The sequence below is a fragment of the Natrix helvetica genome (genome assembly GCF_964273705.1).
Source record: "Natrix helvetica genome assembly, chromosome: 5".
Lineage (NCBI taxonomy): Eukaryota > Metazoa > Chordata > Lepidosauria > Squamata > Natricidae > Natrix > Natrix helvetica.
The window spans coordinates 100,056,798-100,079,329 of record NC_138551.1 but is presented as its reverse complement, the minus strand read 5'-3'; the positions used below and the strand labels follow the sequence as shown (position 1 = coordinate 100,079,329).

General features: G+C 41.1%; 1 protein-coding gene across 4 annotated transcripts in view; it reads right to left on the bottom strand.

Moving 5' to 3' along the window:
- The window catches only part of KCNMA1 (potassium calcium-activated channel subfamily M alpha 1), a 671,545-nt gene that overhangs the window by 199,349 nt on the left and 449,664 nt on the right, over positions 1 to 22,532 (bottom strand). For all 4 annotated transcript variants that reach the window (XR_014175589.1, XM_081955703.1, XM_081955704.1 and 1 more), the window contains exons 10-14: positions 16,604 to 16,714; positions 9,897 to 10,002; positions 8,660 to 8,742; positions 7,910 to 7,979; positions 6,305 to 6,460 (exon numbers count right to left, since the gene is read on the bottom strand). Coding sequence is in view for 3 of the 4 variants with exons in the window: in XM_081955703.1 (XP_081811829.1) it covers positions 6,305 to 6,460; positions 7,910 to 7,979; positions 8,660 to 8,742; positions 9,897 to 10,002; positions 16,604 to 16,714 (526 nt within the window). In the remaining variant the exon portion in view is untranslated. The remainder of the gene's footprint in view (positions 1 to 6,304; positions 6,461 to 7,909; positions 7,980 to 8,659; positions 8,743 to 9,896; positions 10,003 to 16,603; positions 16,715 to 22,532) is intronic.

Here is a 22,532-nt window from a genome sequence, read left to right as displayed (position 1 = left end):
CTTCTCCAGTGAGTCCTTCCTTCTTATTAGGTGGCCAAAGGATTTGAGTTTCCGCTTCAGGATCTGGCTTTCTAAAGAGCAGTCGGGGTTGATCATCTTGCAGTCCAAAGGACTTGCAGGAGTCTTCTTCAGCATTTTATTAGATATGTCATATTGGAGGTGTCATATTATTATGACATTAGAGATGTCATATTAGTAGAGATGTCATATTAGTAGAGATGTCATATTAGTAGAGAAGTCATCCATTTTATTAGAGATGTCATATTGTCACAACTGGGAAAACCCAAATCTGAAAGCTTCCAGGTTTTCCCCACCCAAGTGAAAGTTCAAGTCCCTGCCCAGCACCCAGATGTCCATCACACAGCCATTATTGAAGTCTGCATAATGTTCACTATGAAACGCAAGCTTCTTTTTCCCATTTTTTTTTTTTGCAACATTGCAAAATTTACAAGCCAGATGCTAACCCGGATATTCCCCAGGCCAGTGGAACATGATTTTCAAATAAGAATAGCTAGCTACCTGTCATAAGTTACAAGGCTGTAGCTCACTTTTATGATTGTGTTCTTTAATAAAAAAAAACTTTAAAGTAGCCTATTCTTTTCAAACTTTTCATTTACAGCAGATTTTTTTTATACTTCGATAAAGTTTGGCAGTGTTTATCATCTTACAAGCAGAAGTGATCTGTCTTCAGAACTATCCAACAAAGACATTTGAGGAATCCTGTATATCAACTGCTCCAACTACATTCACGCACAAAATATCCCCCCAAAATGAAATGGTGATAAAATCTGGGCCTCCTGTCCACGATATTGAAAAGAAACTAGCACATCTATTGTCTTCAACTAGAATACTTAATAAAGAGAGATTTATATCCTTGAATGCGTTTATTCAGCAAAACAAACAGAAGTTTTATAGTGGAAACCTTTGGGCTGAAAGGAAATCCACTGTTGTTCTTACAACTTTATTAGCCAATATTGTATAGAAAACAGTGGATTTAATGCATCGAATATCAGCAATCATAGGGCTCAGTTGATCTGAAGTATTGCAATGAGCCACAAATTTTCCATAAAAGGAAAGCAAGCAATTGTTTCTCCTGCCTTGTGAAGGGGCTGTTTTAAAATCAGCTATGAATTTATTACAAACCTTTCTGGCTCATTTAAGGTCTGTGATTACTTCTCCCGGCCTCCACTTGTTCCTGTACTTAGCAAATCAGTCCTAAGTATCTCATAAATAAAAAAAAACCCTGCAGCCAACAAATTAGCTAGTTAGGTTGCATTATGCTGAACTTGCCTTGTTTGGTTTTGGCTTAGTCTGGTAAGTGAACAGAACATCTATGATTTATGAACTATGATTTATAGCTTAGCATGGGGTGATAATCACATTATTGTTGCTTGATCAACGTGGTTCGACACGCTTAAAGCGAACTATAACGTGATATGGGGAAAGTATTTTATGACATTCAGTCTGGGAGGTCCTTGGTGATTTCTGAGCTTGGTTGCTTTCCACCAGATGTTTTTACTACCCAACTGTTGTGGTCTGCTGGTAGCCTGCAGAGCTGGCAGCAGATTCGGACAGTGAGGAGGCTGGGGAAGAACATGGGCCAGTCCTGGAGTCTGGGAAAGGCTCAGGTGAGGGCTCTGTGTTGGAGGCAGAGAGGGGACCAGGGGCATCTGGGAGTTATGTGCTGCCTCCAGAGTTGGACAGCAACAAGGCAGAGGAACAAGGGGAGCCTGTTCCCAGTGCGTGCATCCGCAGAGCTGCCAAAAGGCAAGAACAGTTAAGACAAAAGGGGCAACTTGGGAGTAAGGCTTGGAGATGATTGGCCCCTCCTATAAGACATAAAGGAGGAACAAACGAATGTGAGGCTTTGCAGGAAGCAACTTTGTTCATTCTGGTTGGTTTAAAGTCTGAAGCTCCATTTTGACACTGTGCTCCATGTGCCCTTGCAAAGCTAATTGGCAATTAGGTCTTTGGCAGCGTTTCAAGGGAAATAAAGGTGGGTGCTTATTAGCCTTATCCCGAAAGACTTTGGAAGACTCATGTCGAACTCTTTACTATTTGTGATTCCTTACGGGCTGTGAGCGAACACATCATATTTTTCAGAGTATAAGACGCACCTTTTTCCCTCAAAAAAGAGGCTGAAAATCTGGGTGCGTCTTATACACTGAAGACAGCATTTTTTTTTTGCCTCCTGAAACCCCACCCCCTTCACCAAAATGGCCGTGCATAGCCAGTAGAAGGCTTTCAGAGAGCTCCTAGGGGCTGGGCAGAAATGAGTGAAAAATGGGCTTTTTTTTGCTCAATTTTCATTTTCATTCATTTCATTTATTGAATTTATAGACTGCCCCCTCTCCCCGAGGGGACTCGGGGCGGTGTACAGACAAAAGCTAAAACCATATATACAATAACAATATTAAATAATCCTTATTAAAAACAAATTAAATATAGGGTCTGTACAGTGATAATAAAAATTAAAACAGGTAAAAAGGACAACCCCTTAAAATTTAAAATGCCGGTCAGGAGGATTGAAAATTGAAACTACGGTTGGGCCAGGCCAGCTAATTGGAACAGGTGGGTCTTGAGTTTCTTGCGGAAGGAGCGGAGATCGGTAGTAGTTCTGATGTCGGGGGGGAGGTCATTCCAGAGCCCCCCCCCCAGCCCCAAGGAGCACTCTATAAGCCTACTAAAGGTTATCCATGCAATTTTTTTGACAAAAAAGGGCCCATTTTCACAAACAACAGGGCATTTTTGCTCGTTTGAGGGTCCCCCAGCCCCAGGAGCACTCTGCAAGCCCCCTAAAGGCTATTCATGCCTCTTTTTTTAAAAAAATGAGCCTGTTTTTGAAAAAAATTGGCTGTTTTTGGGAGGTTTGCAGAGTTTAAAATTTGCCTCTTCAAAATCTTGGTGAGTCTTATACACTGGTGCGTCTTATACTCTGAAAAATACGGTAAGCATTTTCAGTAACCTGTTTGGTTATACCCAAAAGAATGGCAGGGACTTGGGTTATCTTGCCATTATTATTTTGTTTGCGTATTTGGCTACAAGCTAAGAGGTTCCATATGAAAACTGCTACTCTAAAAGCAAAAAAAAAAAAAAAAGAAAAGAAAAGAAAAGAAAAGAAAAGAAACCAAATATCCCAGTGCAAATTTTGTGGAGTTTGTTTTGATACTAAGGTTGGGGAGAGGAGTTACTGAAATAACTTGGTTTGCAAAATTAAGCCATAATCAGTGAAATGCGTGCGATGTCGTTGCTGATCATGGAGTTTTGTCATTGACAAAGGAAATATTTAGGGTGGTTTCTACTACTCTGCAATCAGCTGGGATGAAGGAGGGAAGGAACCTTTCCACTTCAATCTACATTTTCCAAAATGGCAGGACTTATGCTAAGGGGAGGGGGTGGATGGCGGGGGGCAGTCTTCGAACATTTACAGTACATTATTCTCTGAGTTTATTTGCCTGGAGCATTTCCTTGTTAGTCTGAAAACACATGAGAAATTGAGAAGGGTGGAAAGGGGGGGGGGAAGAGGGGGAAAACAGAAAAGAAAGTACTAAATATACAAGTATATATTCAATAGTGAGATATAAAGGGGGAAAACATAATTAACATAGATTAGTGAAGGGAAGGGAATAAAAAATGATACAAACTATATTTGGGTTTGGGGAAATACCATCCCAAAAAAACATAAAATGAGATTTGAAAGAGACACCTATAACAACAGAAGAAAGGGGGAGAAGAGGAGAGAAAGAGGAGGGAAGGAAGAAAGAGGTAAGGAGAGGAGGGTGGAAGGGAGAGATAGAGAAGGAGAGAGGGTAGGAAGGGTAAGAGGAAGAGTAAAGGAGAGGGAAGGGAAGAAAGAAGAGGAAGGAGAGGAGGAAGGAAGAAAGTAGAGAAGGGAGGGAGGGAGAAAAGAAAGGGAAAACAAGGTGGTGTTAAAATAGGTGAATAGGATGGTAAATAAAGCAACTCAAACTGTATATTATAATCTTGTAAATGGAATAATAAATGTATAAGAATGGCAAATGTAAAGAATGATAACTATGTGAATGTATACCTATAATTGTATGCAAGAGAATAAAAAATACAAAACTTTTTTTAAAAAAAGAAGAAATTGAGAAGGCTGCTACCTCCTCTCAAATATATTGAGGAGGGGTGTACGGGGGCTGTAAGTACCTTTGCAGAGAACACTTTTCAACACAAGTTGTTGCCAATTGTAATGTTTCCTGATTCCTAGTGAATTATTGCTGTTATCACAGAACGCAGAACAACAGGGTTGGAAGGGACCTTGGAGGTCTTCTATTCCAACCCCTTACTCAAGTAGGAGACCCAACATCACTTTACAGAAATGCCTGTCCAATTTCTCCTTAAAAACCTCCAGGGATGGAGCGCCCACAACTTCTGGCGACAAGCCATTCCACTGATAAATTGTTCCCTCTGTCAGGAAATTTCTCCAACTAGGTTGGATCTCTCATGTTTATCGTGCATCTGTTATATTTTGTCCCGTGCTTTGGAGAACAAGTTGACCCCCCCCCCTCTTCTGTAGGTCAGCCCCTCAAATATTGGAAGATGCAATCATGTTACCGTCATTGTTTCCTTTCTTAGATTATACATATCTAGTTTCCACAACCGTTCCCTGATCATCTTTGCTGCTTCTTCTTAATTGTTGCTCTTTGTATTGTTCTCTATATTGTGTACACGAAAGATAATGGTAAAGGTTTCCCTGTCCAGGCATTTCTGACTCTGCGGTGTAGTACTCATCCCCATTTCTTGGCCGAGGAAGCCAATGTTGTCTGAAGACAATTCCTCTGGTCATGTGGCCAGCAGGGCTATATGTTAAAGATGCACGGAACGCTACTACCTTCCCAGCAAAGTGGTACCTATTTACCTACTCGCATTAGCATGCTTTTGAACTGTTAGGTGGGAAGAGTGGGAGCAAGGAGTGGGAGCTCAACCCATTGTGTGGTGCTAGGACCGTGATGGTGAACCTATGGCACGTGGAGCCATATCTGCCGGCACGTAAGCTGGCAGCTCCAGTGCGCATGTGCGTGCTGGTCTACTGATTTTCGGGCTTGTGGGGTGGGCGGGGGAGGCCATTTTTGCCCTCCTTAGTCTTTAAGAAAGCTTCCGAAACCTGGGGAGGGTGAAAAACAGGCCCAAAGGGCCAACTAGAAGTTTGGAAGTGAAAATGGCCTCCCCCAGCCCTCCCGGAGGCCCTCTGGAAGCAGGAAATGGATCATTTCTAAACTTTCTTGGAGCCTGGGGAGGGTGAAAATGGCCTCCCCCGGCCCCCTGGAGGAAATACCAAGCTCAGCTTGGAGGTGAGTAGTGTGGCACGTGGGGGATTGTGCGTGCATGGACATGTAGGGGCGCACTTTGCATTATGGGGGCCGGCACCCACCCACACTATTGCGTGCGTGCCCTCCCATTTTTGGCACCCAACAAGAAGAAGGCTACCTATCACTGTGCTAGGGTCTCCAACCTGGACTGATAGCTGTTGAGCCATGTTATCAAAATCTTCCAAGAATGACTTTCTAAGACTACAGTTCATTTCACAAGATCACATTCATCTAAAAGAAGCAACCCAAATTCCTAAATTGGACAGTGTGGTCAAAAGAGAGGGGCAAGGGAGGGGGAGGGAGGGGGAGGGAGGGGGGAGGGAGGGAGCGAATCAGAGCAAATTAACACTAAGGGAACAAGGGCTGGTAGAAAGGGCTGAGAACATTTAAGTGTTCCTGAGCTACACTATTTCGATTTTCTCATAAATCCCAGGAGAATCTCTTGAATGAAATGAAATAAAGTGAATGGATGAATGATTCTCACTGGACCCTTGGACTTCAGTACAGATGCATGTTTCATATTTATATTTGCCATCTGAGATACCCAGCCAATTGATGGAGGCAAAAACATTCACGAAAGAAAAACCCGTACGGCTTTTAACCCCGCACCCCTCTGGGTGGTTTTATGCCATATGGGTTGGATAGAGATCATATTTTTTTAACTGCAAAGAATTTCTCTGTTGATAAACATGTGGTTTATCTAAAAGGGAAAAAAATTCAGAAAGATTGTGCTATGGACAATCTCTAATGGCCCATGGATGTGCCAAATAAAAATATAATTAGGAAAGAACCTGGCCCCTTGCCCAATCTGTAATAGCAAAGGGGTTTTTTTTCTTTGTTTTTCTTTGGTGTATATGTTGTTCTACGTTTTAATGTTGATGGATTCTTTTCTGTTTTTGAGTTTAAGTCATGCACTGAAACGCGGCCCCTTGACATCCCGTGAAATGTCCCCTCCCAAAACGAGACGCTACCTTTATAAATGATCTCATGGAGAAGAGGTTTGCCAACATAGTCGATAGGCCTGGTGCCAGGCAGCTTTGGGCGATAAACCCCAGCTTTAGTTCAGCAAGGCATATGGCGTCATCGCCTTCTTTCCAATTCCAGCTTGGAATATTTAGCAGATGGGCCTGCAACAGGAAAAAAAAAAAACAGGTCAGCCATGATCCCTGAAATATTTGATTATGCATCTTACCATCTCAGGGGAAGACAAGAGGAGGAGAGGAAAGGGAAAAGAATACCTTTAGCTTTTCATTTCTTAAAAAAAAAAAACACCTATTTTTATTTTTTTCATTTTGTGGGGAGTTGGCTGCAGCAAGTTGTCCCATTCCGATTTAAGTTACTTGTGTCTGTTTTTATTGGGTTTTGTTGTGGCCCGCCAGCGGCCATCAGAGCTGGCAGCAGAGTCGGACAGTGAGGAGGTTGGGGAGGAAAGTGGGCCAGCCCTGGAGGCTGGGGAAGGCTCAGATGACAGCTCTGCATCAGAGACAGAGATGGGGCCAAGGTCGTCTGGCAGTTCTCAGCTGCCTTCGGAACTAAACAGCAGTGAGGCAGAGGAACAGCTGGAGCCTGTTCCCAGAGTGTGGATGCACAGAGCTGTGAGAAGAAAAAAAACAGCTAAGAAATCAGGGTCAACTTGGGAGTAAAGCCACAGGTGGACAGTGAATGGCCCCTCCCATGAGAAATAAAAGAGAAGCGAAAGGGGACTGGGCTTTTGCAGGAAACAATTCATTTGTTTGTTCGTTTCAGAAGTGTGAAGATCTGTCCATAAATCTCAGAGACTCTGTTCCAAGTCTTTCCTTGCACAGTCCCTTGTTGGGAGAGGGGGCGGTCTAAAAAATCTAAGAAATAAATAAATAAATAAATAAATAAACAGCATTGCATTTGGAAAATATTTACATGGCAGCTTTCCAAGCTAGATAAGGTCTGTGATCATAAATTCACCTTTGAAAGACTTTACCAGGTCTTTGCTGAATGTGAATGAGAGGAATTCACATTCATTTAATAAAAGGGGTTTTGTCAGGACCAGGAATCTGCTTTGTGCTTTTGGGGGAAGCCCAACATGTTTTTTTTTCATTATTGGGAAAACAAACAGCCCTACTCTGGGAGATAAAGAATATAAAAACTATACCAATTTGGCTCATGGACTTCCCATGTTAAGAATGTGATTCTTTTCACAGGGAGGAAATTCAAGCATGTGGACCATTCCCGAAGAGGACACAGACAGATGTTCAGCATGGACTGCTTCAGGAAGGAGAAATAAATTTGCATTTCCCTCCCCTGAAAATAGCTGTCCATCCCACATAAGACACACAGAGTCAGCATATTGTCCTCTAACAATCTGGCTCCTCTTTTTACCAACCTCGGAAGGAGGGAAGGCTGAGTCAACCTGGAGCTGCTCAGAAACGAATCCCTGCAGTGAGCAGTGAGTTGGCCTGCAATACTGCATTCTAACCACTGCGCCACCATGGGCTTTATCTTAGATACTATGTCTTAATGTCTCTATTCTAGTGGCAATTGATCAGAGAAATTTATTTTTATCAGAAAACCTTGATGATAAATATCACAGGATTCCTTACCTTATTGTGATACTGCAGCATCTGAGTGATTATTCTTATTTTTGGGTGGTAGTTCTTTATAGAAATTACTCTGAAAAGGGGATAAAAAGCATTTGGTTTTTTTTTTTTTACTACTGCACATGCGTGCTTAGCGAAGCGCGTTCCTCAGCGAACCAGCAGTAACAGAAGTTGGGAACCCACCCCTGGTCAGCCTCTTGCCCCCAACAATCTGGGTCCTCATTTTACCCATCTCGGAAGGAGGGAAGGCTGAGTCAACCTTGTGCCTGGTGAGATTTGAACTGCCAAACTTTTGGGCAGCTGGCAATTAGCAGAAGCAGCCTCCAGTACTGAACTCTAACCACTGCGCCACCATGGCTCATGTATCTGTCTGGGATGCTTTCATTTAAATTCTTCAACTAAGGAAGATTGTTGACTTCATGACTTTTTCGACTTTTCTAAGATCACAGTTCCTTGAATCTGACATCTTAGCTTATCTAGATAATCCACAAAGATAACAAACTTTCTTGGGAAACCTCAAAGTGAGGCTCTTTTATGTCCTTTCCTGAAACAAGGCATTATATTCCATTCTTCTTCTATTTTTAATTCCTTTCTACATAAATCCACCATCCCACATCTTCCCTAAAAACCAAATTTGACGTGGGATAGCTGATATTCCCCCAATTCACAGTCATATTTGGCAGCTGAAAGTTGCAGTGTGTGCCGAAACCCTAAAAAAAAAAAATTCAATACAAATCGCTACATCTAAATTACCTCATGATATTAGAAGCATCTTCAGCATCTGGATCTGCGCAGTATTTGTTGGCAAGGATCAAGCAAGCATCTGCTGACTCTATCTGGACATCAAAGGAGAAAATAGAAACACATAAAAAGCAACTTTCCCCCCTCCCCAACATACGTGGTTTTTATGGAACCTGGGCTAAGAAATCACATGTAGATTTGAATGGCAGACCTACAAGTTATTTCATGCAAGTGAACACTATTATTCATAGGCTCCTTTCAACCTCCAGATGTGGAAAGGCATGCCTCTAGATCAACCTTAGCAACCTCCAGATGTCTGGATCCAGGTCTCCAGCCAGCATGGCTATTATGGAGAATTTTGGGGGTCAAAGTTCACCCATCTGGAAGTGACCAGGGGTGAATAACATTGTGCCCAAGGCCTAACAACTTCCAGCTTCTATTTTATATATAGTATATACATATAGTCTTCAAGGTCTAAGCGTCAAGCTTTGTGGTTGGATTGAGAGACAGCCATGGCCCTATTGAGTTAATATGCTGAAATTCTATATGAAAAGGGTTGTATTCAGAACGATTAGCCCGTTCTTAAAAGCAGAATTCTGAACTGTTGCTACTTCAGTCTTAAACTTGTTCACCTATTGCTGCGTTATCCCCCTTCTTTTTTTCTAAAGAACCTTATTATAAAAGATCTAAAAGATCTAAAGGATATTTTTTCTACAGCCCAAAAAGCTGATAATTCTGTGACATTTCTTCTGAGCCAATTTGAACTTGAAGGGGCTTCTGGCTTGTTAAGGTGCAACTAGGGGTGAAATCCAGCAGGTTCTGACAGGTTCTGGAGAACCGGTAGCGGACGTTTTGAGGGCGCACAAGTGAAGCAAGCATGTGCGCACCAGAGGTGGTATTCAGCAGGTTCTGACCAGTTCTGGAGAACCGGTAGTGGAAATTTTGAGTAATTCGGAGAACCGGTAAATACCACTTCTGACTGGCCCATCTATTCTCTGCCCCATGAGTCCTAGCTGATTGGGAAGAAATGGGGATTTTGCAGTAACCTTCCCCTGGAGTGGGGAGTGAAAGGAAATTTTATAGTATCTTTCCCCTGCCGCGCCCACCAAGCCACACCCACAGAACCGGCAGTAAAAAAAACTGAATCCCACCACTGGTGCACACGCGTGCTCACATTTTCGGTTGTGGGCAAACCAGTTGTTATATTATGTGATGCCCCCCTCTGGAAAAAAAAAAAACTCTTCCTTACCTTTACTCTAGCCAAGTCATGCGGATTGAGAACTGAACCCTGAAAAAATTCCACCTGAGTAAAGTGTCGCTTAAAAAGAGCTTCCAACTCAAGGTTAGGGGAGATACTAAATTAGAGAGAGAAAAAGAGAGAGAGAAAACGGATTTCTCAAACAGTTCCAAAAGGCTAACAGATTTTTGCAGCAGCTCGTAACATCTATTTTGTAGATGATCATTTTCAACTCTGTTTTCTTTGCAGCTATGAACATTTTCGCTTTCATCCAAATATCATCCCTCTCTTCATCCCCCAGGTCAGAATGATTAAAAAATCATTAAGTAAATTCATTATGTTCAGAATTTCAATTGTGCTCTCCCTTTTTCTCTGGAATTATTAGAGGGGATGTATTTTGAAAGATGTCGCACTCAAAGGCACATTATACAAGTGCTTAATTTTACTGATAAGGTAAATTAAGTGTATTCTGCTGTACACACATATAAACATACACAAATAAAGGTAAATGTGAAGGTTCCCTTCACATATTTGCTAGTTTTTCCTGACTCCAGGGGTGGTGCTCATCTCCTTTTCAAAGCCGAAGAGCCAGCGCTGTCCGAAGATGTCTCCGTGGTCATGCGGTCGGCATGACTAAATGGCGAAGGCACATGAAACGCAGTTGCCTTTCCACCAAAAGTGGTTACTATTTTTCTACTTGCATTTTTTACATGCTTTGGAACTGCTAGGTTGGAAGAAGCTGAGACAGGTAACGGGAGCTCACTCTGTTACGCAGTGCTAGGGAATCGAGCCACTGAACTGCTGACCTTTCTGATCGACAAGCTCAGCGTCTTAGCCACTGAGCCACTGCATCACTTACATACATAAACAGACATTATACACTCATATACTGGGTCCAACTATACTGGTGCTTAAAATGAATTGATCACAGGCAGTGGTGATGTACAGTTTTGCCTAGTGGTTAAGGCACCAGGATAGAAACTGGGTGATTGTGAGTTCTAGTCCAGCCTTTGCGATGAAAGCCAGCTGGGTGAATTTGGGCCAGCCATTTTCTCTCTCTCTGCCCAGCGCACCTCACAGGGCTGTTGTTGAGAAAAACAGAAGGAGGAGGAACAGTGATATGTTCACCGTCTTATTTGTATAAATGATAAAGGCAGGATAAAAAATAAATACACAAACACGTACATACATATTCCTCATGGAAAAACTAAATTAATCATTTCTACTACTCTAAAATTATCTATTCCTTGGGGGCATAGCTGACAAGAACCTGCTGCAACAGCTTATGCAGTAGAGACAAATTCCTTGTGTGTCCAGTCACACTTGGCTAATAAAAGAATTCCGTTCTGTTCTTTTCTGTTCCATTCTAATTTTCTCCTCCCTTCCCTTCCCTTCCATTCTGCATTCTGTACTGTTCTGTTGTATTCATCACAAGGTTGCTTCTTAATGCTAGTAGCTGTCTACAAAATGCTTTCAGCAGTCGCTCATAGTTTACATCCAAGCAGTTGAAAAACAACTGTGTATTTTGCACTTTCCTATATCCCATAGTTTTGCCTAATCCCAACTTTTTGATTGACAGGAAAAGAACTTGCACAAGAGTGTTTCAAATTAGTCATAGCAGCCAGATGATCAAAACTGTATTTTTCTGTATAAAATCCATTAATTCGGTGTATGTATGTATGTATGTATGTATGTATGTATGTATGTATGTTGTATTTGTGCTGATAAATAAATAAATACAACACAAATATAACAAAGGCAACATTAAAAATATGGTTTTCTGCCTGGATGGTCGTGTGTTTGTGTGTGTGTGTGTGTGTGTGTATGTATGTATATGTATATGTATAGTAGGACTGTCTGATCTAAAAATCAAGGCAGTTATTATTAGAAATGAGCTTTATGGTAACAGCATGTTCTTTAAGCATTCATGACTGCTGATAGGGCATTTTCAGAAAATTAAGAGTGACGTGAAGAAATTGTGGTCCAACTATTAAAAAGAAAAAAGAAAAAAAAAAACTAAGTGCATTGTTTAGTTTGCATATTTTCTAGTCTCTCTTTTGTGCTAAAGATGCCGTACAAACTGATGTTTACAAATTTGCATGCAACAAGTAATAAAATTACAGAACTGAGAAAGACGATGCCCTTGTCTGTTTGTGCATCGATATCCATTGCTTAATGGATATATGTCGGCAGGACACAGATGGCCAAAATTTATCAGAATCAACTTCTCGTTATTGTTATCAAGCATGTGAATTCTTCCTGCAAAATAAAATAGCTAAGAAAGTGCGCCTCACTCTTTCTAGACTTTATTTTGCAAAGGGTCAATCCAGATGTTCTGGCCTCTTGGGTCCTGTATCTGATCTTGTAGTATCTTAAAGACCAACATATTTATTTTGACAAAAACTTTAATAAGCATGGATCCATGTCAACAAGATGTCAAGTGTTATCTATGTGTATCTTCCTATTGACCTATCTAGAGCTTCCTATTGGCCTATCTAGAGCTTCCTATTGACCTATCTAGAGCTTTCTCTATCTCTAGACCCTTTCTGGGTCTCTTCAAAATGAGAGAAAGAGAACTGTGCCACAAAAAAAAAAAGTTCCTGTTTTCCATGCTCTTCAGAGATCCGAGTGGAAACTAATATTATAGGTCTTTTGAACCCAAATACATAAAGTCATTTTTAGTTACTTAGAATTATACCCTGCTTCTTCTCTTTATGTTCTGTTTTCTATTCAATGTACATCTTTGTAGATTTAACTTGGAAATATGTGACTGGTTCAAATTACTAAACAATGTTCTAGAGAAGGTCTTTCCAATCACTATTGAAACTTTAATCATAACACCAGGCCTACAACTCAATTTTCCCACCTGCTTTGAAAATTATTTTAAACTAGTGTTAAAATTTCACTATTTAATGCTAGTTTTATTATTATGATTTTCATGATATATTGATTGCTGCCCAATGATGTTTCTAGTGATGTGTTTATTCCTTTCCTCTGTTTTATTATATATTTTAATTGATTTATACACCTTTGTGATTCCTGAGCAGGTTATTAGTGCAATATTTTTTTTATTTTTTAAAAAAATCATAAATTGACAGTGTAAAAACAATGCACACAGATCTTGGGAAGAGCAGTGCAAAACCAAACCAAAAAAAAACACACAAAAAAACAAAGAGATCACCCCACAGAGTTTGAAATTTTTAATGTAGACTTAAATCCTAGCATCGGTAAATTTAAAATCTAGCTAAGAACAACAATCATTCACAATACATCAAAATTCCACGGCCTGGGTCAATTCCTGTTCTTCACGCTTAACTACGGTAATTTAATGATTCATCAGTTTAATAGATTATCGGTTTCAGTTTCTTTCAAATTGGATTTCAAACTTTTTTTTTAAGATGCCAAAGATTGTATATAAAACTTTTTCAGGTCATCTAACTTAATGTCTAGAAATCCTTTTGACAGGTGACATTTGTGATCTGGATGGATAGATGGCCACACAGAACCACAAGTAGAAGACTTGTGGTTTCAAACCGACAGAAGATAAAATTCATTGAGATCTACAGCCAATTTTGTTTAAATGATATTGATGTTGAAGTACTCTGCGTCATGAGTGACATTCATTGTGAGAGGGGGAGAAAATATTCATTGGAAAGTTGCAGGTAATAAGGCCTAGGAGTGAGCTTGCAGGCTTCACTGAACCAAATTTTAAACTAGCAAAATTGCAAAATGTACCAGACTAATATTTCCAAATGTGCTGAGTTTTGCTGCATTTTGTACTTGACATGGATATATTTAGAGCAGGAAGAGTGAGATGGTAGGAAATTAGGAACTGAAAGTAACAAGTGTCTGAGAACTTTAAATGTACACGGGTGTTTACAGAGAGTGACTGTCAGTGACAGTCAGTAAGAAAGAACAAGGAAGTAAGTTGTGACATGCATACAGAAAAGCATAAAAAGAATGTCTTGGGAAAAGTTCAGGGCCACGGGCCGTAGCTAATCCTTGCTGGATTCAGCTATGACAGTGGACCTTATTGCAATAAGATGCTAATTTAAATAATGCTATGTTTGCTATTCATGTTCAAAAATTGTTCATAAAACAATAAACCTTTGACCTTAAAGTACGATTTATTGCCTGTGGTTGCTTGTGGTTTCCCTCTGTTTTTTATATAGGGAAATTTTTATAACAATTATATTCTTTTTGTTCGAAGAATCCTATTCAAATTGAGGCCCCTAAAAGAATTCTCAGTCTCTAAACCGCAAAGTGACACATATCATACTCCAAAACTGATTTGGAGGTGTTCTTTCAAAACTCCGCAAAGATCCAATTTCATTTTAAATTGTTTTTCATCGCATTTTAGTAATGATTTATGTTTGGAACTCTGCACTTTGATAGGGCCTATGCGATGGACTCAGTGGCTAAGTGGCTCAGCGGCAATGGAGGGTTGCTGTCAGTACGCCCTGGTACGGGCGTACTGGAGCCTACCAGGAGCACCGTTCCAGGACGGTGCTCCAGAGGGCCCACCTGCCCGCCTGAGCTCCTTACCTGTCCTTTAAGCCTTTGGTGCTTCCGTGCACATGCATGGCGCATATAGCACCTGTGCGACACTCCACCGAGCAGCCAGAACGTAATGGAGGCTTGCGGAAGCGTCACAGGCAAGTACGATGCAAGCGCGCACTGTGCTTGTGTGCACACGTGCCATGCACATCCATGTGGGTGACGTTGGGGCTGTTCCAACTGTACCATTTGGAATGGAATCCGGAACCCACCACTGCTCAGCGGCTAAGACGCTGATCTTGTCAGTCAGAAAGGTCGGCAGTTTGGCTGTTCGAATCCCTAGTGCCGCATCATGGAGTGAGCTCCCGTTACTTGTCCCAGCTTCTGCCAACCCGGTAGTTCGAAAGTATATAAAAATGCAAATAGAAAAATAGGAACCACCTTGGGTGGGAAGGTAACAGCGTTCCGTGCGCCTTCGGCATTTAGTCATTCCGGCCACATGACCACGGAGATGTCTTCGGACAGTGCAGACGCTTCGGCTTTGAAACAGAGATGAGCACCGCCCCCTAGAGTCAGAACGACTAGCACATATCTGCAAGGGAACCTTTACCTTACCTTTACCTCATGGGCTAATCAATAAACTAAACTTTAAACATCTTGAAATCTCAGCCCAGCATAACACTTCTCTGCTATTCGTTAAGGCCAGCCAACTTTTTTTCAGCATTCCATCTGAATCTGGAAAATATATTGTGACTGCTTTAAGAGGCACACTAAGATCCATTAAAGAAACAGTTAGGTTGGTTTGTGACCATAATACAGATTTGATTTGATTCGATCATTTAAAACAACACCATCTCTCTCTTTTTCCAGTTTGTATGGAAAGCTCAAAAAAGTTTTAGTTTGTTAATGAGATCTTACCTTTTACTTCAAAGATATAAGGCATTGAAAGCATACACAACTTTAATTAGACCTTTTAATGGCTTAAGAAAATATGTCCTTCCATGTCCCAAAGGTGCTTTTTCAAGAGGCAACTGGACTTTTGTGGTTTTCTTTGAAGATGTTTAGAGTTACTCAGGTTTTTACAAACACTTTCCAAAAGCTAAATAATGATAAACTACAGAATGTAAAAACAATGTCTATTACTAGTCTTGTTTGCAACTGGGGCAAGAGAAAATATTCCCCCCCACCCCCAGAATTTGACGGCAGATTTCAGGCTGTGGGGTCCTTGGTGGCTTTGTGAGCTTGGTTGTTTCCTAGCAGATGTTTCATTACCAAACTAGGTACCATCATCAGGGTACTGTTAAAACATCTGCAAGGAAACAACCAAGTTCAGAAACGCTTCCAAGGCAGGGATGAAATGCTACTGGTTCAGACCGGTTCGCCCGAACCAATAGTAAAAATGCTACAGGTTCACCCAAACCGGTAGTAAAATAAATGAAACTGGTTCGGGTGAACCAGTTTTCCCGACGATCAGTTGTGACGGGCGATTTATATTAGCTAGAAAGCAAGATTTCCTGGCACAGCAGATTCCCCCTCCCCCCTGCTGTTCACTTACCTTACCTTTTTGACGCTCTGCACATGCGCAGAGGTACTGGGCAAGTGCAGAGGTGGCCCATGCAGGTGAAGTGAGCGTGCGCACAAAAGTGCTCACATTGCTATCGAACCGATAGCAAAGGTAAGTGCATTTCACCCCTGCTCCAAGGAGCCCTCACTCTGGTTTGTGTCATGCATTTTAGCCTACCAATCCTTCTTCAAAGTAAAACCCACCTGGACATTGTATATGTTCAGTCTTCTCATTAACTTCCCAACAATGTCATTTCCATGGCAATGTTCTGCAGTTAAATTAATCTGAAGAATGACGATTCTCTCATGGAAATAGAGTTTCATTATTGAAAAGGATTTGAATGTAGGTCTTCTTATTTTAAAAGCCAGAGATAAGGGTTGATGCAAAATTTGTTTTATAGATAGAATGCAACCATTAACATAGTCAGGAGGAATGGAAGGCCACCTAATTCATACCCGAAGTTCAATTTGGACATCTTCTCAATGCATCCTGCTGAGATTACCACCAAATCCAAGATTCTAATATACTCAACAGATGGCATCTTCTAGTTTAGTGTTCCTCGACCTTAGCAACTTTGAGACATGTGGATGAATTCTCTTCTATAGATTTGAGGGTCTCACATGACCTTTTTTGTGAGTAGTGACATGAAAGTACTTACTTATGCAGAAAGACAATTTCTACGTTGACATCATCCCTGTCCTTGTGTAGGAAGTCCTTCAAGAAATTGGACACACTTTCCAACGTGATGTGGCCACAGACAACAATGTGCCTGGGACAGAAAAAAGGACACAGTTAAGTCTGCTGTAAAGATGACCAGGAAGAACAAGAACAAATTAATTGAAAGGTTCATGATTGTTACTTGTAAGAAAATAATAATGAAATAAAAAAAAGGAAATAAGCATTAATCTGGTGACGGTCTCCAGTTTATTCTTGAAAAGAGAAACGTAAATACACATGTTACACGGTCTTAGATGAATACCATTTAATTCAATACATTGTAATTATAGTCACATAAATAAACCAGAAGCACATTGCCTAGCGTGCTTCAGATGCTACATTTCCAGCAGCATTACATGTTGTAAGAGGCAGGGCAGTGGCTCAGTGGTTAAGGTGCTGGACTTGTCAGCTGGAAAGCTGGCAGCCCAGGTTTGAGACCTGAGCTCCATATGACAAGGTGAGCTCCCGCCATCACTCCAGCTCCATGGCATGTTGGCTCCATGATTGTGGAAATGTCTGGCTCAATGGCCTTGAAATACAGATGAACACTGTCCCTATAGTTGGCAATGACTAGAGGAGTAAAATCCACAGGGATTCCTTTATATATTGTGAGAAAAACTGCTAAGTTTATAGTTAAGGCAGTTCAGCTAAGAACTCATGACAGTGAACAGTGTGTGTGTATACATACACATCAGGGGTGAAATTCAGCAGGTTCTGACAAGTTCTGGAGAACCGATAGCGGAAATTTTGAGTAGTTCAGAAAACTGGCAAATGCCACCTCTGGCTGGCCCCCGAGTGGGGGGGGGGGAATGGAGATTTTGCAGTATCCTTCCCCTGCCACGCCCACCAAGCCACACCCACAGAACCAGTAGTATTTTTTTTAAATTTCACCACTGATATATATACGTGTATATATGTATACACACACATGGGTGCGTGTGTGGGGGTATGTGTATGTATATGAATATGAATATGAGTATACATATACATATAAATAAAGGTGATGTATTTATCCAAATGCTTGATTATAATACAGGTATTTTATTTCTGTATTCTGTTTGACCAATTTTACCCTAGAATTACATCCTGTATTTTACTTTTATTTTCTTTGATATGGTCATAAGACTAATCAATTAATAAACTACCCCTACTACAGCATCCTTAGCCATTATGGTCCATTGCAAATTCCAGTTAGATGATTGGTCTTTTCTTTTTGCATAATACCATTTAACATTTTAAGGCTAGCTTCCTGTAACAGTGGAAATAGCAATAGCAATACCACTTAGACTTACATGCTGTTTCAAAGTGCTTTAGAGCCCTCTCTAAGCAGTTTAACCGAGTCGGCCTGATGCCCCCAACAATCTGGGTCCAAAGTCTGAGTCAACCTTGAGCTGTCAGGTTCGAACTGCTGGCAGTTGGCAGAATTAGCCTGCACTACTGCATTCTAATCAGAATGCCACCACAGCTCTTCATGTTAACTTTTTAATCATTACTTAAGCAAACCAGGATTGAAAACAACATTCATCAGGGAAGCAAAACAGCCGAACAAAGTTGTAGTCATCACTTCATTCCTAATTTAGGTACGTGCACATCAACTCACAATGTTCTTATAAGGAAGATTGTGTCGGGATTGAGCCGGATGGTATATTTGCCCCCCCATGTATTTATATTACATTTGATGTCAATAATTTGGGATCACCTGACTCTATTCAGGTAATTTTGACCTAAGAGAGAGACTGTTGTGAACTCATTATGCTGAAAAGCTTGCATCACATTGTAAGTTTTTATCCATCCTGCCACTTTTTATTCTATTAATTGATGATGGACAGGCAAATCCATGACGCTAGAGAAAGCTATGCAAGAGAAATCAACCTATTAAAATACTTTAGTCAGATAACTCTATCTCTCCCCCCCCCCTCTCTCTCTCATGCGCACACAATATTATGTTATTTGAAAACTCCCTTTTGCAATTTAAGGTACTCTCTATGAACATGCCAACTATGTTTGCATCTTTGCATCTTTTCTCAGAGGAAATAAACAGAATAAGTGAGTTGGAAGGGACCTTGGAGGTCTTTTAGTCCAACCCCTTGCTCAACCAGGAGACCTATATAATATTTCTGACAAATGGCTGTCCAATCTCTTCTTAAAATCTCCAGTGATGGAGCACCCACAACTTCTGGAGGCAAGCTGTTCCCACTGATTTCTGTCAGAAAATGTTTCCTTATTTTTAGATTGCTTCTCTCCTTGATTGGTTTCCACCCATTGCATCTTGTTCTGCCCTCAGGTGATTTGGATAATAGCTTGACTCCCTCTTCTTTGCGGCAATCCCTGAGATATTGGAACACTGCTATCACGTCTCCCCTAGTCCTTCTTTTCATTAAACTAGGCATACCCAGTTGCTGCAACTGTTCTTCGTATGCTTTAGCCTCCAGTCCCCTAATCTTTGTTGCTCTTCTCTGCACTCTTTCCAGAGTCTCAACCTCTTTTTTTATATTGTGGTCACCAAAACTGGATGTAGCGTATTGCAGATGTAGTTTTACCAAGGCATTATAAATGTCTGTTACTAACATTGTTTGCCTATAATGGTTGGAACTATAAAAGGAGATAATTTAAGGCAAGGGTGTCAACTGAAGGCCCGGGGGCCGGATCCGACCCACGGGGTGCTTAGATCTGGCCTGTGGGGCCTGCCTGGAAACAGCAAAGGACCAGCCTGCAGTGTCTCTGCTAGTGAAAATAGAGCTTCCGAGGGCCACAGGTAGCCCTCCTGAGCTCCATTTTCACTGGCAGAGGGCTGCAGGAGACTGTCACTAGCTGAAAATGGAGCTCATGAGCCAATTTTTTGCTGGCAGAGCACTTCGGCCACCACAGGTGCCCCCAACATGAGTGACATCGAGCTGGCCACACCCACCCTGGCCATGTCCACTCACCACCACCACCCCCGAGGTTAAATACAACCCTAATGAGGCCCTCAATGAAATTGAGTTTGATACCCCTGATCTAAGGCTGTCACAAAAATCCTGTAACACAGAATGAACTCTACCCACTAAAGTTTGGTGTTGTGGGAAGTCATATTGCAAAACTGGAGAAGACCAATTAATAATGGCTGCCATGGGTCCCTTAAGTATCTGCAAAACTTAGGACCCTTAAAGAAGCAAGAAAAAAAAAACCCAACTTGACCCTGTTCATTCCTGGATGCTCTGGGAGCTGCAAAAGGGATATTTATGTTTCAACACACAGTTCCTTGGCCAGATTTTTTTTTCTTATGCATTCCTGTCCCTTTTTCTCTTGAACAGCCAGACTGCAGTTTCTCTTCCAGTAACTGTTTGTGGATTGCTTCAGTGCTTGCTTCCAAGCCATTTCCTGTTCCACAATTTCTCCAAATCTTTTAGCAGCTTAAGGAGAGAGGAGGGAAAATGTAAAGGAAGCTTTTGCATGACTATCCCTGAGCTGATTTATCTGTAATCTGGAAGTCCTTATCCCCACAGGGAAAACTTTGCCTTCACCTTTCTTTCAATTCTGCCAAGAATGAAAAAAATAATAATAACTGATCAACCATATGTTTCAATGCATCTAGTATAAAAAAACCTCTTGCACCTAATTTGTCAAGAAAAACTTATCCCCCTGCTGTTCCTTCAAATGCCAACAATTTGTTCTCTCTTTCCATATCTGTCTGTCTCTGTCTCTGTCTCTCTCTCTCTCACACACACACACAAATATGACTTTTGGACAGTGATAAAAATCATTACGAAAATAGTTGATCTGAACTGAAATCATAGGTGTAGAAAGTTAGCTCCCACCCCTCTCCTAGAAGAATGAAATATTTTGAAAAATATTAAAAAGGCAGAATATTATATTTCCCTCAAGGGAGAAATGGAGAAGCATGTTCTTGGAAAGCAGCCCCCACCTTTCTTAATAGCCCCCAGCAGATATTTTGTGCCCATTGAGAAAGATTGGGACAGCCTATCTACAAAACAAAAGACCTCCAGTTCCAGGGTAATGGGATTAAGACAAGACTCTTCAGGACGTAATAGGATTAACCCACCACCATCTAGCAGCAGAGCTCACCACATTGCACAATCTCCTAAGGACATTGCACCACCCTCCAAACTTCAACCAAACTTAGCTCAGACAACCTACAGAGCAAGCTATGACCCCTACAGTCAATATAATACATGTCCTTGCACAGGAACAGGAAGTTCAAGTGCAAAGCCCAAGAGAAGGTACAAATACCCCCCACTCTCAACTCCATGTGGTCAGCTGCACCAGAACCACAAACATGTGCTTCTGTTCATCAATAAATGAACCTAATTTCCAATCAGCCAACAGCCTCCATTTTGCGTCCAGTGCCTTTCTCCTGAATTGGAACTGGAACTGGGTATTTCTTCCAACAGAGGAAAGAAAATAAATAAAAATTTGATTTCTTGTAAAATAGTCCCAAAATGCACTTAAAGCATTGAGGATCTCCAGTGATGGGGCATCCTCAACCTCTGAAGGCAAGGTGTTCCAGAGATTAATTGTCCTCACTGTTAGGAAGTTTCTCCTTAGTTCTAGGTTGCTTTTCTCCTTGATTGGTTTCCATCCATTTTTTCTTGTCCTGCCCACTGGTGCTTTGGAAAATGAATGGATCCTCTCTTCTTTGTGGCAGCCCCTCAAATACTGGAAGACTGCTATCATGTTGCCCCCAGTCCTTTCTTTCTCTAGACTGGCCAGAAACAAATCTTACAACCGTTCTTCATATGTTTTTGTCTCCAGGCCTTTGATCATCTCAGTTGCTCTTCTTTTGCACTTTTTCCAAAGCCTCAACAACTTTTTTGTAATATGGTGACCAAAACTCTTTTACTTAACAACTGTGACAAAAAGGTCATAAAACAGAGTACAACTCTCTGAACAACTGTCTTGCTCAGCAATGTAAATTTTGGGCCCAACTGTGGCTATAAGTTGAGAACAACACTATAGAGCACTGCACACCAAGACAACTAGACAAAAGAACAGGAGAGGAGGAGTCAATGTTGCGACGAGACAACATGCGATCTCGATAGTCCGAGACCGCCATTGATACTTTTACCACTGCACGGTCCATATGGACCTAAACTGTCCCGAAGAGATGGTGAACAGGGAGACAAATCCTTGCTGGTCTCAGGGACATCGCAAAGTCCCTGATTGACCCAAGGGAAGCTCTCCAAGCCGGAGTAAACAGACAGCCCCAGGCTGACAAAGTTGGAAACGGCTCCGGATAGAAGGCAGTGAAAGTGAGTCCATCTGGTGAGTCTTTTTCTTTGAGAATGATTGCCCAAAGAAACTTTTTTTTAAAAAGATAATTAGTCCTTTAAGCAAAAGAATAAAGCAGCAAAACGTATCTTTACTGGACTGCCTTAGAAAGTTTTTTTTCCTTTTTCTTTGTAACAATGTTTTGTGGATTGAAGTGATTTTAATGCTTCCCGTTTCTCCTCTTAAGTGAATGAATTGATTTTTTTTCTTCTATTTTTTGCTACCTTATTTTTTGGCTGAACTAAACCCTTTTTTTATTCTACCAATTCTTCCTACTACTGCTTATTAAACTTTATTAAAGACACTTAAAGACCTTTGTTTTCCATAGGTTTGAAATAAATGGGAGAGAGTCAAATCTGTCACTTGGAAGCCAGAACTTGGTTTTTTTTCCTTCTTTGAAACAATGTATCCCTTGTTCTCTCTTTTTTGATTTTACTGACTCTGTAACTGGAGACTTGTGGACACTGATAAGGAGTCAAGGGCACGGACTGTTTTGGCAGGTGCTTTAGTGAAACATCTTGGCAAGGGAGGGAAAAGAAAAGAAGAAGATAGAACCCTTCCTTTTTGAAAGAACTTGTGCTTAAGTCATTTCAAAATAAAGG